Source organism: Pseudophryne corroboree, chromosome 6 (genome assembly GCF_028390025.1).
Source record: "Pseudophryne corroboree isolate aPseCor3 chromosome 6, aPseCor3.hap2, whole genome shotgun sequence".
Classification (NCBI taxonomy): Eukaryota; Metazoa; Chordata; class Amphibia; order Anura; family Myobatrachidae; genus Pseudophryne; species Pseudophryne corroboree.
Window position 1 is genome coordinate 459,495,247 of NC_086449.1, and position 13,400 is coordinate 459,508,646.

The 13,400-nt window shown below is 47.7% G+C and overlaps 1 protein-coding gene across 4 annotated transcripts in view; it reads left to right on the plus strand.

The window, feature by feature from the left end:
• The window catches only part of ZNF800 (zinc finger protein 800), a 168,884-nt gene that overhangs the window by 49,373 nt on the left and 106,111 nt on the right, over positions 1-13,400 (plus strand). Inside the window, exons 2-3 of one of the 4 annotated variants that reach the window (XM_063927161.1) lie at positions 1,381-1,478; positions 1,619-1,727. In XM_063927161.1, coding sequence (XP_063783231.1) covers positions 1,428-1,478; positions 1,619-1,727 — 160 coding nt within the window. In that variant the 5' untranslated portion in view covers positions 1,381-1,427. Of the gene's footprint in view, positions 1-1,380; positions 1,479-1,615; positions 1,728-13,400 lie in introns of all 4 variants that reach the window. The other 3 variants (XM_063927160.1, XM_063927162.1, XM_063927163.1) reach the window with 3 other exon arrangements.

Here is a 13,400-nt window from a genome sequence, read left to right on the forward strand (position 1 = left end):
AAATTAGGGTCCATTAAGGTTCAAATTTCGGCCCTGTCAATATTCTTCCAAAAAGAACTGGCTTCTGTTCCTGAAGTTCAGACGTTTGTCAAGGGAGTACTGCATATACAGCCTCCTTTTGTGCCTCCAGTGGCACCTTGGGATCTCAATGTAGTTTTGGGATTCCTAAAATCACATTGGTTTGAACCACTCACCACTGTGGACTTAAAATATCTCACATGGAAAGTGGTAATGCTGTTAGCCCTGGCTTCAGCCAGGCGTGTCTCAGAATTGGCGGCTTTATCCTATAAAAGCCCTTACCTAATTTTTCATACGGACAGGGCAGAATTGAGGACTCGTCCTCAATTTCTCCCTAAGGTGGTTTCAGCATTTCACTTAAACCAGCCTATTGTGGTGCCTGCGGCTACTAGGGACTTGGAGGATTCCAAGTTGCTGGACGTAGTCAGGGCCCTGAAAATATGTTTCCAGGACGGCTGGAGTCAGGAAATCTGATTCGCTGTTTATCCTGTATGCACCCAACAAGCTGGGTGCTCCTGCTTCTAAGCAGACGATTGCTCGTTGGATTTGTAGTACAATTCAGCTTGCACATTCTGTGGCAGGCCTGCCACAGCCAAAATCTGTAAAAGCCCATTCCACACGGAAAGTGGGCTTATCTTGGGCGGCTGCCCGAGGGGTCTCGGCTTTACAACTTTGCCGAGCAGCTACTTGGTCAGGGGCAAACACATTTGCTAAATTCTACAAATTTGATACCCTGGCTGAGGAGGACCTGGAGTTCTCTCATTCGGTGCTGCAGAGTCATCCGCACTCTCCCGCCCGTTTGGGAGCTTTGGTATAATCCCCATGGTCCTTTCGGAGTCCCCAGCATCCACTAGGACGTTAGAGAAAATAAGAATTTACTTACCGATAATTCTATTTCTCATAGTCCGTAGTGGATGCTGGGCGCCCATCCCAAGTGCGGATTGTCTGCATTACTTGTACATAGTTATTGTTACAAAAATCGGGTTATTGTTGTTGTGAGCCATCTTTTCAGAGGCTCCTTCTGTTATCATGCTGTTAACTGGGTTCAGATCACAAGTTGTACGGTGTGATTGGTGTGGCTGGTATGAGTCTTACCCGGGATTCAAAATCCTTCCTTATTGTGTACGCTCGTTCGGGCACAGTATCCTAACTGAGGCTTGGAGGAGGTTCATAGGGGGAGGAGCCAGTGCACACCAGCTAGTCCTAAAGCTTTTACTTTGTGCCCAGTCTCCTGCGGAGCCGCTATTCCCCATGGTCCTTTCGGAGTCCCCAGCATCCACTACGGACTATGAGAAATAGAATTATCGGTAAGTAAATTCTTATTTTCTTGGTGACTGCATAAAATATACTTTTCTCTTACAGTCTGTCGCAGCAAGTTTAGTAATTCTGCCTTTACCCTAAATTAAACCATGGAAAAAAATTACTTTACACCTCGGAAGACACACTATTTGCGCAATAAGGTATTCTCCATGTTTATCCTTGTTTAACTGCATCCTTGCATGTGACTACAAAACGCATGTGTGTTTGAGTTATATACTTGTTGTGTTGGTAAAATATGAAATGGACATTTGTCAATTTAATATTTTCATTCTTTCAGCAGAGCAAACATGAAATGGACACAGAAGAAAATAGCTCGCCTACACAAAAAATATCATTAAGGGACAAGTATTGTCAGACTGACCAACCTCACCCTGGCTCCTGTGATTCAGGTACACCTGGCTATGTGTGCACAAATTTATTTTTATCTAACGTCCTAGTGGATGCTGGAGACTCCGTAAGGACCATGGGGAATAGACGGGCTCCGCAGGAGACTGGGCACTCTAAGAAAGAATTAATACTAATGGTGTGCACTGGCTCCTCCCTCTATGCCCCTCCTCCAGACCTCAGTTAGAATCTGTGCCCGGACAGAGCTGGGTGCTTTTAGTGAGCTCTCCTGAGCTTGCTGATAAGAAAGTATTTTAGTTAGGTTTTTTTATTTTCAGAGAGCTTCTGCTGGCAACAGACTCTCTGCTACGTGGGACTGAGGGGAGAGAAGCAAACCTACTAACTGCGGCTAGGTTGCGCTTCTTAGGCTACTGGACACCATTGGCTCCAGAGGGTTCGAACACAGGATCTTAACCTTGGTCGTTCGTTCCCGGTGCCGCGCCGCCGTCCCCCTCGCAGAGCCAGAAGACAAGCCGGCAGAAGCAAGAAGACATCGAAATCGGCGGCAGAAGACTCCTGTCTTCACATGAGGTAGCGCACAGCACTGCAGCTGTGCGCCATTGCTCCCACACTACCCACACACTCCGGTCACTGTAGGGTGCAGGGCGCAGGGGGGGGCGCCCTGGGCAGCAATTATGATACCTCTTGGCAAAAGTCACATATATACAGCTGGGCACTGTATATATGTATGAGCCCCCGCCATTATTTTTGCACAGAAAGCGGGACAGAAGCCCGCCGCTGAGGGGGCGGGGCTTCTTCCTCAGCACTCACCAGCGCCATTTTCTCTCCACAGCTCCGCTGAGAGGAAGCTCCCCAGGCTCTCCCCTGCAGTCTCCAGGGAGAAAGGGGGTAAAAAGAGAGGGGGGGGGGGCACATAAATTTAGGCGCATAAATCAGTTATACAGCAGCTACTGGGTAAACACTAAGTTACTGTGTAATCCCTGGGTTATATAGCGCTGGGGTGTGTACTGGCATACTCTCTCTCTGTCTCCCCAAAAGGCCTTGTGGGGGTCCTGTCCTCAATTAGAGCATCCCCTGTGTGTGTGCGGTGTGTCGGTACGATTGTGTCGACATGTTTGCGAGGAAGGCTACGTGGAGGCAGAACAGGCGCAGATGAATGTGGTGTCTCCGCCGACGGTGCCGACACCTGATTGGATGGATATGTGGAAGGTGTTAAATGATAATGTAAACTCCTTGCATAAAAGGTTGGATAAAGCTGAAGCCTTGGGACAGTCAGGGTCTCAACCCATGCCTGATCCTACAGCTCAGAGGCCGGCAGGGTCTCAAAAGCGCCCACTATCCCAAATTGTTGACACAGATATCGACACGGATTCTGACTCCAGTGTCGATGGCGATGAGGCAAAATTGCAGCCTAAAATGGCTAAAGCCATCCACTACATGATTATAGCAATGAAGGATGTGTTGCATATATCAGAGGAAACCCCTGTCCCTGACAAGAGGGTTTATATGTTTGGGGAGAAAAAGCAAGAGGTGACTTTTCCCCCTTCACATGAATTAAATGAATTATGTGAAAAAGCGTGTGATTCTCCTGATAGGAAAGTGCTTATTTCCAAAAGATTACTTATGGCGTATCCTTTCCCGCCAACGGACAGGTTACGCTGGGAATCCTCCCCTAGGGTAGACAAAGCGTTGACGCGCTTATCCAAGAAGGTGGCCCTGCCGTCACAGGATACGGCCGCCCTAAAGGATCCTGCGGGGTGTAGTGCTGTAGCAGCATGGACAGATACTCTGTCTGAGGAAATAGATACCCTGGACAGGGAGACTATTTTACTGACCCTGGGGCATATCAAAGACGCTGTCCTATATATGAGGGATGCCCAGAGGGACATTTGCCTACTGGGCTCTAGAATAAACGCAATGTCGATTTCTGCCAGAAGGGTCCTGTGGACTCGGCAATGGACAGGTGATGCCGACTCTAAAAAACACATGGAGGTTTTACCTTATAAGGGTGAGGAATTGTTTGGGGACGGTCTCTCGGACCTAGTTTCCACAGCTACGGCTGGGAAGTCAAATTTTTTGCCATATATTCCCTCACAGCCTAAGAAAGCACCGTATTACCAAATGCAGTCCTTTCGTTCACAAAAAAGCAAGAAAGTCAGAGGTGCATCCTTTCTTGCCAGAGGCAGGGGTAGAGGAAAGAAGCTGCACCATACAGCTAGTTCCCAGGAACAGAAGTCCTCCCCGGCTTCCACTAAATCCACCGCATGACGCTGGGGCTCCACAGGTGGAGCCGGGAGCGGTGGGGGCGCATCTCCGAAATTTCAGCCACCAGTGGGTTCATTCACAGGTGGATCCCTGGGCTATACAGATTGTGTCTCAGGGATACAAGCTGGAATTCGAAGTGATGCCCCCTCACCGTTACCTAAAATCGGCCCTGCCAGCTTCCCCTAGGGAAATGGAGGTAGTGTTAGCGGCAATTCACAAGTTATATCTCCAGCAGGTGGTGGTAAAGGTTCCCCTCCTTCAACAGGGAAGGGGTTACTATTCCACAATGTTTGTGGTACCGAAACCGGACGGTTCGGTCAGACCCATTTTGAATTTAAAATCCCTGAACATTTATCTGAAGAAATTCAAGTTCAAAATGGAATCGCTCAGAGCGGTAATTGCAAGCCTGGAAGAGGGGGATTTTATGGTGTCTCTGGACATCAAGGATGCTTACTTGCATGTCCCCATTTATCCACCTCATCAGGAGTACCTCAGGTTTGTGGTACAGGACTGTCATTACCAATTCCAGACGTTGCCGTTTGGCCTGTCCACGGCACCGAGAATATTTACCAAGGTAACGGCGGAAATGATGGTGCTCCTTCGAAAGCAATGATTTACAATTATCCCATACTTGGACGATCTCCTCATAAAGGCGAGGTCCAGGGAGCAGTTGCTGATCAGCGTAGCGCACACTCAGGAAGTGTTGCAACAGCACGGCTGGATTCTGAATATTCCAAAGTCGCAGCTGATTCCTACGACGCGTCTGCCCTTCCTGGGCATGATTCTGGACACAGACCAGAAGAATGTGTTTCTCCCGGCGGAGAAGGCTCAGGAGCTCGTGACTCTGGTCAGAGACCTCCTAAAACCAAAACAGGTGTCGGTGCATCACTGCACGCGAGTCCTGGGAAAGATGGTGGCGTCATACGAATCCATTCCCTTCGGCAGGTTCCATGCGAGGATCTTTCAGTGGGATCTGTAGGACAAGTGGTCCGGATCGCATCATCAGATGCATCGGCTGATCACCCTATCCCCCAGGGCCAGGGTGTCTCTTCTGTGGTGGCTGCAGAGTGCTCACCTTCTCAAGGGCCGCAGGTTCGGCATACAGGACTAGGTCCTGGTGACCACGAATGCAAGCCTCCGAGGATGGGGGGCAGTCACTCAGGGAAGAAACTTCCAAGGGCTGTGGTCAAGTCAGGAGGCTTGTCTGCACATCAATATCCTGGAACTAAGGGCCATATACAACGCCCTGAGTCAAGCGGAGCCTCTTCTTCGAAACCAACCGGTGCTGATTCAGTCAGACAACATCACCGCAGTGGCTCATGTAAACCGCTAGGGCGGCACAAGAAGCAGGGTGGCAATGGCGGAAGCCACCAGGATTCTTCGTTGGGCGGAGAATCACGTGCAAGCACTGTCAGCAGTGTTCATTCCGGGAGTGGACAACTGGGATGCAGACTTCCTCAGCAGGCACGACCTCCACCCGGGAGAGTGGGGACTTCATCAAGAAGTCTTCACGCAGATTGCAAATCGATGGGAGCTGCCACGGGTGGACATGATGGCGTCCCGCCTCAACAAAAAGCTAAAAAGGTATTGCGCCAGGTCAAGGACCCTCAGGTGATAGCTGTGGACGCACTAGTAACACCGTGGGTGTTCCAGTCGGTCTATGTGTTTCCTCCTCTTCCTCTCATACCCAAGGTGCTGAGAATCGTAAGAAAATGAGGAGTGAGAACAATACACATTGTTCCGGATTGGCCAAGAAGGACTTGGTACCCGGAACTGCAAGAAATGCTCACAGAGGACCCATGGCCTCTGCCTCTCAGACAGGACCTGTTGCAACAGGGACCCTGTCTGTTCCAAGACTTACCGCGGCTGCGTTTGACGGCATGGCGGTTGAACGCCGGATCCTAGCGGGAAAAGGCATTCCGGATGAGGTTATTCCTACGCTAATAAAGGCTAGGAAGGACGTGACAGCAAAGCACTATCGCCGTATATGGCGAAAATATGTTGCTTGGTGTGGGGCCAGGAAGGCCCCTACAGAGGAATTCCAGCTGGGCCGGTTCCTGCACTTCCTACAGTCATGAGTGACTATGGGCTTAAAATTGGGGTCCATAATGGTCCAGATTTCAGCCCTATCCATTTTCTTTCAAAAAGAACTGGCTTCTCTTCCTGAGGTTCAGACGTTTGTTAAGGGAGTGCTACATATTCAGCCCCCTTTTGTGCCACCAGTGGCACCTTGGGATCTCAACGTGGTGTTGGGTTTCCTGAAATCCCAGTGGTTTGAGCCACTTAAGACCGTGGAGCTAAAGTATCTCACGTGGAAAGTGGTCATGCTATTGGCCTTAGCTTCGGCTAGGCGTGTGTCAGAATTGGCGGCTTTGTCATGTAAAAGCCCCTATCTGGTTTTCCATATGGACAGGGCAGAATTACGGACTCGTCCGCAGTTTCTGCCGAAGGTGGTGTCATCCTTTCATTTGAACCAACCTATTGTGGTGCCTGCGGCTGCTCGTGACTTGGAGGATTCCAAGTTGCTTGATGTAGTCAGGGCTTTGAAGATTTATGTAGCCAGAACGGCTGGAGTCAGAAAAACTGACTCGCTGTCTATCTTGTATGCATCCAACAAGCTGGGTGCTCCTGCTTCAAAGCAGACTATTGCTCGCTGGATTTGTAACACGATCCAGCAGGCTCATTATGCGGCTGGCTTGCCGCATCCAAAATCAGTAAAAGCCCATTCCACAAGGAAAGTGGGCTCTTCTTGGGCAGCTGCCCGAGGGGTCTCGGCATTACAGCTTTGCCGAGCTGCTACTTGGTCGGGTTCAAACACCTTTGCAAAATTCTACAAGTTTGATAACCCTGGCTGAGGAGGACCTTGTGTTTGCCCATTCGGTGCTGCAGAGTCATCCGCACTCTCCCGCCCGTTTGGGAGCTTTGGTATAATCCCCATGGTCCTTACGGAGTCCCCAGCATCCACTAGGACGTTAGAGAAAATAAGATTTTACTCACCGGTAAATCTATTTCTCGTAGTCCGTAGTGGATGCTGGGCGCCCATCCCAAGTGCGGACTTTCTGCAATACATGTATATAGTTATTGCTTAATAAAGGGTTATGTTATGTGGCATCCATTGAGTGATGCCCGTTTGTTGTTCATACTGTTAACTGGATGTGTTATCACAAGTTGTACGGTGTGATTGGTGTGGCTGGTATGAGTCTTACCCTGGATTCCAAAATCCTTTCCTTGTAATGTCAGCTCTTCCGGGCACAGTTTCCTTAACTGAGGTCTGGAGGAGGGGCATAGAGGGAGGAGCCAGTACACACCATTAGTACTAATTCTTTCTTAGAGTGCCCAGTCTCCTGCGGAGCCCGTCTATTCCCCATGGTCCTTACGGAGTCCCCAGCATCCACTACGGACTACGAGAAATAGATTTACCGGTGAGTAAAATCTTATTATTTGTAGATGATAGAAGTTGTATTTGAAAAGCGTATCTTCACAGGGGTGTAGTATGGTATGCCGGCGGCCGGGCTCCCGGAGACCAACATACTGGCGCCGGAATCCCGACAGCGTGGCGAGCGCAAATGAGCCCCTTGCTGGCTCGCTGTGCTCGCCACGCTGCGGGCACGGTGGCGCGCACGCTATTTATTCTCCCTCCACGGGGGTCGTGGACCCCCAAGAGGGAGATAAAGTGTCGGTATGGCGGCTGTCGGGATTCCGGCGCCGGTATACTGTGCACCGGGATTCCGACAGCCGGCAAACTGAAGACTTCACAGCTTTCAGTAGACTATAAAAACATAAAGGGCTGGATTCAAATGTCCCCCCAAACCCCATACCTCCTGTGATCACACCCGCCGATAGCTATTATAATTGTGCTGCCGATAGGCGCGACAGGTTCATTTCATTATTTTGGTTTAGGTGCTTACTGCTAAACCCAAGTGTAATGGGTGCAATAAGTGGGGGCATCACTTTAGACGGGAGATCGGGGGTGCGACAACATTTGAACTGCCCCCATAGAAAGACAAGTATGTTGTGCTTTTTATTGTCAGTGTAATATGTATATGGTTTTTGAAGTAATATTCTTCGGCTGCCCAATCTTCTCAGTATACAAATTGTGCTACATTAAGAAGTTTTGAGAGGAGAGCTCCAGCCGGCACTATTTACTAATAATATACAGTGTGCTTATGTGCATTGCATCATTTGGTTAACTTCGCTCCAGAATGTTAATTAGTATTTGGATAAAATTGTGGTCTGGTAAGTTATTTGAGTTGTATAAACTTCTTCCTAGGGTTAAACTGATCTGTATCTACAGGTGGCTGATATGTGTTTTTGTTAAACCATCTCTAAAACCAAACTTAATAGAGGGTATTTTAGAGGTGGTAGGAGATAATGTGGAGTCGCTGTGGGTTGAGATCACAAGGGGGGCACTGAGGCAAAGAAACTAGTTATTGGCATGTACTACAAGCAGCCGGGTATTAGCATACACGACGAGGAACAACTCTTAAACCAAATTGAAAAAGTAGCGAGAATGGAGGACATCCTAGTGTTAGGGGACTTTAACTATCCTGATATAAATTGGAGTAACAATTCATGTGTAAAAACTAGGAGCAGCAGGTTTTTAAATACATTGAAGGATCAATTCTTGACTCAATTAGTTGAGGACCCAACTAGAGGTAAAACTATTCTTGACCTAGTTATTACCAATAATGTGGACATTATATCAAACACTAAAGTTGGGAAGACCTGGGGAAACGGGGATCACTATATAATCACATTCGACAGTTTGAAGAAACATAGCTATAAGGGAGCGACCAAAACATTTAACTTTAGAAGAGCTAACTTCAATATGCTGCGACGGGCACTAAATAACATTGACTGGGAAGTTTTGTTTCAAGGCCAGGACACATTGGAAATGTGGGATGCTTTAAAAGAGTTGCTTGAAAACAATATTCACAAATACATTACCATTAGCAGTAAAAGCAGGAGTACTAAACACAAACCAATGTGGCTTAATAAGGAGTTCAAGGAGGCAATGTCTAATAAGAGGCGTGCTTTCAAAACATTTAAAGCTAATGGAGGGGAGGAGTCATTCCGGTATTACAAGGAATGCAATAAAAGATGCCAATAAGCAATAAGGGCAGCTAAAATTATAAACAAAAAGAAAATCGCTATAGAGAGTAAAACCAATCCTAAGGAAGTTTTTATAAATATATAAACAGTAAAAGGTTAAAGAAGGAGAATGTAGGCCCATTTAAAGATGAATTGGGAGCTTTGATAAATGATGACAAATTAAAAGCCGAAATATTTTTTTCCCTCAGTATTCACCAGGGAGGATGAGCCGGTGACATTACTGCATAACCACAGTGAAGGTAGTGACTCTTGGCTTGATGCTTGTTTAAGTGAGGAAGTAGTCCTGGAGAGACTAAGTAACGTGAAGATTAATAAATCACCAGGCCCAGACGTTTTTTTTCCAAGGGTTATTAGGGAGCTTAGGTTACAGCTAGCAAAACCCCTATACTTGATTTTCCATTGATCAGTTAGATCAGGCATGGTACCAAGGAATTGGCGCATAGCTGAGGTAGTGCCTTGATTTAAAAAGGGAAATAAAAATAATCCTGGAAACTACAGACCAGTTAGTTTAACCCCTATAGGGGTATATTCAATTGACGTTGAAAGCTGCCGTCTGTCGAAAAGTTGAGGTATTCGACTTGTCGAAAAGCATGTGGATCGGCGGAATAGCTGCCGATCCACGTGCTTGTGTCGAACCCCCTTTTCGACCATCTCAGTCCGACATAAAAAAAAAAATTCGGACAGATGTGGGACCCAGAGGAGGAGTGGGGGGGGGAGCCGCTGGGAGACGGGGGAGAGCCGCGGGCATATAGGGGAGATCAGCGCTGCAGCAGGATGTCACACAGCCGCGCCGCTCACGGCAGCTTCCACCCGGCTCCAGCAAGTGAGGTCACGCTTGCTGGAGCCGGGTGAACACTGCCGTGAGGTCGGGCGGCTGTGTGACATCCTCCTGCAGCACTACTGTGGCGCTGATCTCCGCTGGCGGCTGTCCCTGCCGGTCTCCTCGCGGCCCCCCCCTCTCCTCCTCTGGGTCCCTCATCTCAATACGACTTGAAAAAGTCGAATTGAGATGAGATTGAATAGGGGTTGTCGGATCCATTCCGACAAATGAATGTCGGAATGGATCCGACGCTAATTGAATATACCCCATAGTGGGTAAAATATTGGAAGGCAGATTGAGTGATAGCATAGGGGATCACCTACAGGCTACTAAGTTTATTAGCAAAAGTCAGCATGGGTTTGTAAGGGACAGATCATGCCAAACCAACTTAATTAGCTTCTTCGAGGGAAGTGAGCAAGAATCTTGACCAGGGAAAAGCAGTGGACGTGGTGTATTTAGATTTTGCAAAAGCCTTCGATACAATGCTTTATAGGAGACTGATCAACAAATTAAGGGAACTTGGTCTAGGATATACTATTTGTACATGGATAAGTAATTGGCTGGATAACAGAGTGCAACGAGTAGTGGTCAATGGGATGTTCTCCAGTTGGGCACCAGTAGTCAGCGGAATACCACAAGCGTCCGTTCTTGGGCCACTGCTGTTCACTATATTTATCAATGATCTAGGAATAGGCCTGGAAGGCACAGTGTCAATGTTTGCAGATGATACCAAACCGTGTAAGGTAATTCAGAAGGCGATGTGTAGTCTCTACAGAATGACTTATTTAAACTTCAAACCTGGGCATCTAAATGGAGAATGAGGTTTAATATAGAAAAATGCAAAGTTATGCATTTTGGGATAAAAAACACATGCATCCTACATACTAAATGGGGAAAATATAGGGGTAACTGGTGGAAAAAGATTTGGGGGTGCTCATAGATAATAGGCTTAATAACAGTACACAAAATCAAAGTGCAGCAAATAAGGCAAGTAAAGTGCTTGCGTGCATTAAACGGGGCATTGAGACAAGGGACGAGGATGTAATCCTGCCACTGTACAAATCGTTGGTACATCCGCACCTGGAATATTGTGTTCAGTTCTGGGCACCGTATTATAAAAAAGATATCTGGGAACTAGAAAAAGAGTTCAAAGAAGAGCTACTAAACTGATGAAAGGGTTAGAGACACTGGAGTACGATGAAAGGCTTTACTAGGTTAAATATGCATACACTAGAAAAGAGGCGTTAAGAGGAGACATTATTAATATCTTCAAATATGTAAAGGGTCATTACAAGGAGCTAGCAGCGGATTTGCATATAAAAAGAACTCTGTATAGGACGCAGGGGCACTCGCTTAGGCTAGAGGAGAGAAAATTCCGTACACAACGTAGGAAAGGGTTCTTCACGGTAAGTGCAATAAAGATTTGGAACTCCCTGTCGGAGAAGGTAATAATGGCAGACTGTTAATTTATTTAATAGCGGATTGGACAAATTCCTAACTGGAAAATGTATCCAGGGCTATAGCATTTAACGTATTGACATTAAATTATCTGGGAGTGGTAAGAATCATAGCTGTCAATTGGTACTAAGTCATTACTTCAGCAGGCACATTATAATATGAACAGATCAACACCGAATAAAGGTTGGACCCGATGGGCATTTTGCCTCTTTTCAATCTCACCGACAGGGGAGGCTGCAAAACGACTGTGTAAACTATTAAGGTGCACAGTCAGCACTGATAAGGGGTCTCCCTTTTGTGTTAAAAGATCTGTGTGTGGGTTGGCTCCAATCTCTCTGTCTCTCTTGCCATTCTTGGGGGGGAAACTCTGTCTGCCCTCCCCTGTGTGTGTGTGGAGTGTTTGTGGTCTCCATTAAGCAATGTCCAGGGTCTCTGTGTCATATGCTGCAGAGGATATGTCCTCTCAGGATGATCCCATTCCATGTAATCAGGATAGCACTGGTTTAGCACAGATACCAGCAAGGGAACCTGAGTGTTTTTCCTCTATCGAATCTGTGATTTCTCAGACTTCTAATAGAGCTGCACAATCTGAATTTGCACCTCAGGCTTTACAGGACTCTATGGCAGTCTGGCCCAGTTCTGTCGCCTCAGGGCCCTCATCTGTATGTTCCCAAGCGCGTGACAGGTTGGCACGGGTACCGTTTCTGACACTGCGGACGGTGATGGGGATATGTTTGGGGGGACTGCATATCTTACACAAGTGCAGTTAATGATAGAGGCCATTACAGTTATGTTGAGTATTTCTGATACAACGCCTGAGCAGGTTGAGGAGGATTCCTTCACTGATAAGGGAACCTCGCTAACCTTCCCTGCGTCAAAGGCTTTATATGCTATGTTTGAAACAGCATGGGTTAATCCTGCAAAAAATTCCAGATCCCTCAGAGGATCCAGGAGGTTTTTCCATTCCCTGTGGAGGATAGGACTGAGTGGGAAACCTGACCGGTATTGAAGACGGCTGACCGTAAGATTGATAATACGCTCAGATCTGTGTGCACTGCTTCAGGGGCGATGTCAAGTCCCACTATTGCCAGTACATGCATTGCCAAGTCCTTAGTAAAGTGGCCAGGCACGTTACTTGAGGATTTAGATAAAATGGACAAAAATGATGTTAAATTGTTTTTGCGTAACATTCAGGCTTCAGCAGCTTTTCTGGCTGAATCCATGAAGGACCTGGGTTCCATGCCTGCAGGAATTTCTTCCATGTCTGTCTCAGTACGTTAGTGGTCTGCCGACGCAGAATGCAGGAGAAGTGTGGAGACCCTACCCTACACAGGTCAGGCTCTCTTTGGGGAAGCGCTAGATGCGTGTATCTCCACGGCTACAGCGGTAAGTCAACTTTTCTTCCATCAGCTACGCCTGCTCCAAAGAAACCCTTTTCTTCAACTGCATCACAGCCCTGTGGGGCTGCCAAATCAGAGAAAACCTGCCCAAGAAAACCTGCTGCTGCTGGTTCCCGGGAACAGAAGCCTGCTTCAGGTGCACTAAAGTCCTCCGCATGACGGTGGACTGCACGCCCCGGTGGTGGGGCCGGTGGGAGCACAGCTCAGACGTTTCAGTCATGTCTGGATGTCGTCCGGCCTGGATCCCTGGGTGCAATAAATTGTGTCCCAGGGATACAGGCTGGTATTTCATTTCTCTCCCCACCGATTTTCAATTCAGGCCTGCCAGCTCTGCTGGCAGACTGGACTGTCCGGCAAGACACCGCCCAGACGTTGGTGGAGGCACAGGTTCTTGTGCCAGTACCACCTTATATGTCAGAACCTTTTCATATACCGAAACCGGATGGTTCGGTCAGACCCATTCTAAACCTAAAAAAAACCTTTTCTGAGGGAGTGCAAGTTCAAAATGGAGTCTCTAAGGGCTGTAATATCAGGAGAAGGGGTTTTCCTGGTATCCCTGGATATCGAGGATGCATAGCCCCACATTCCGTTTTGTCCGCTGCGTCACGCAATTCCCCGATTCGCTCTGTTGAACTGTTCTTTCCAGTTCCAGGACCTGCCAT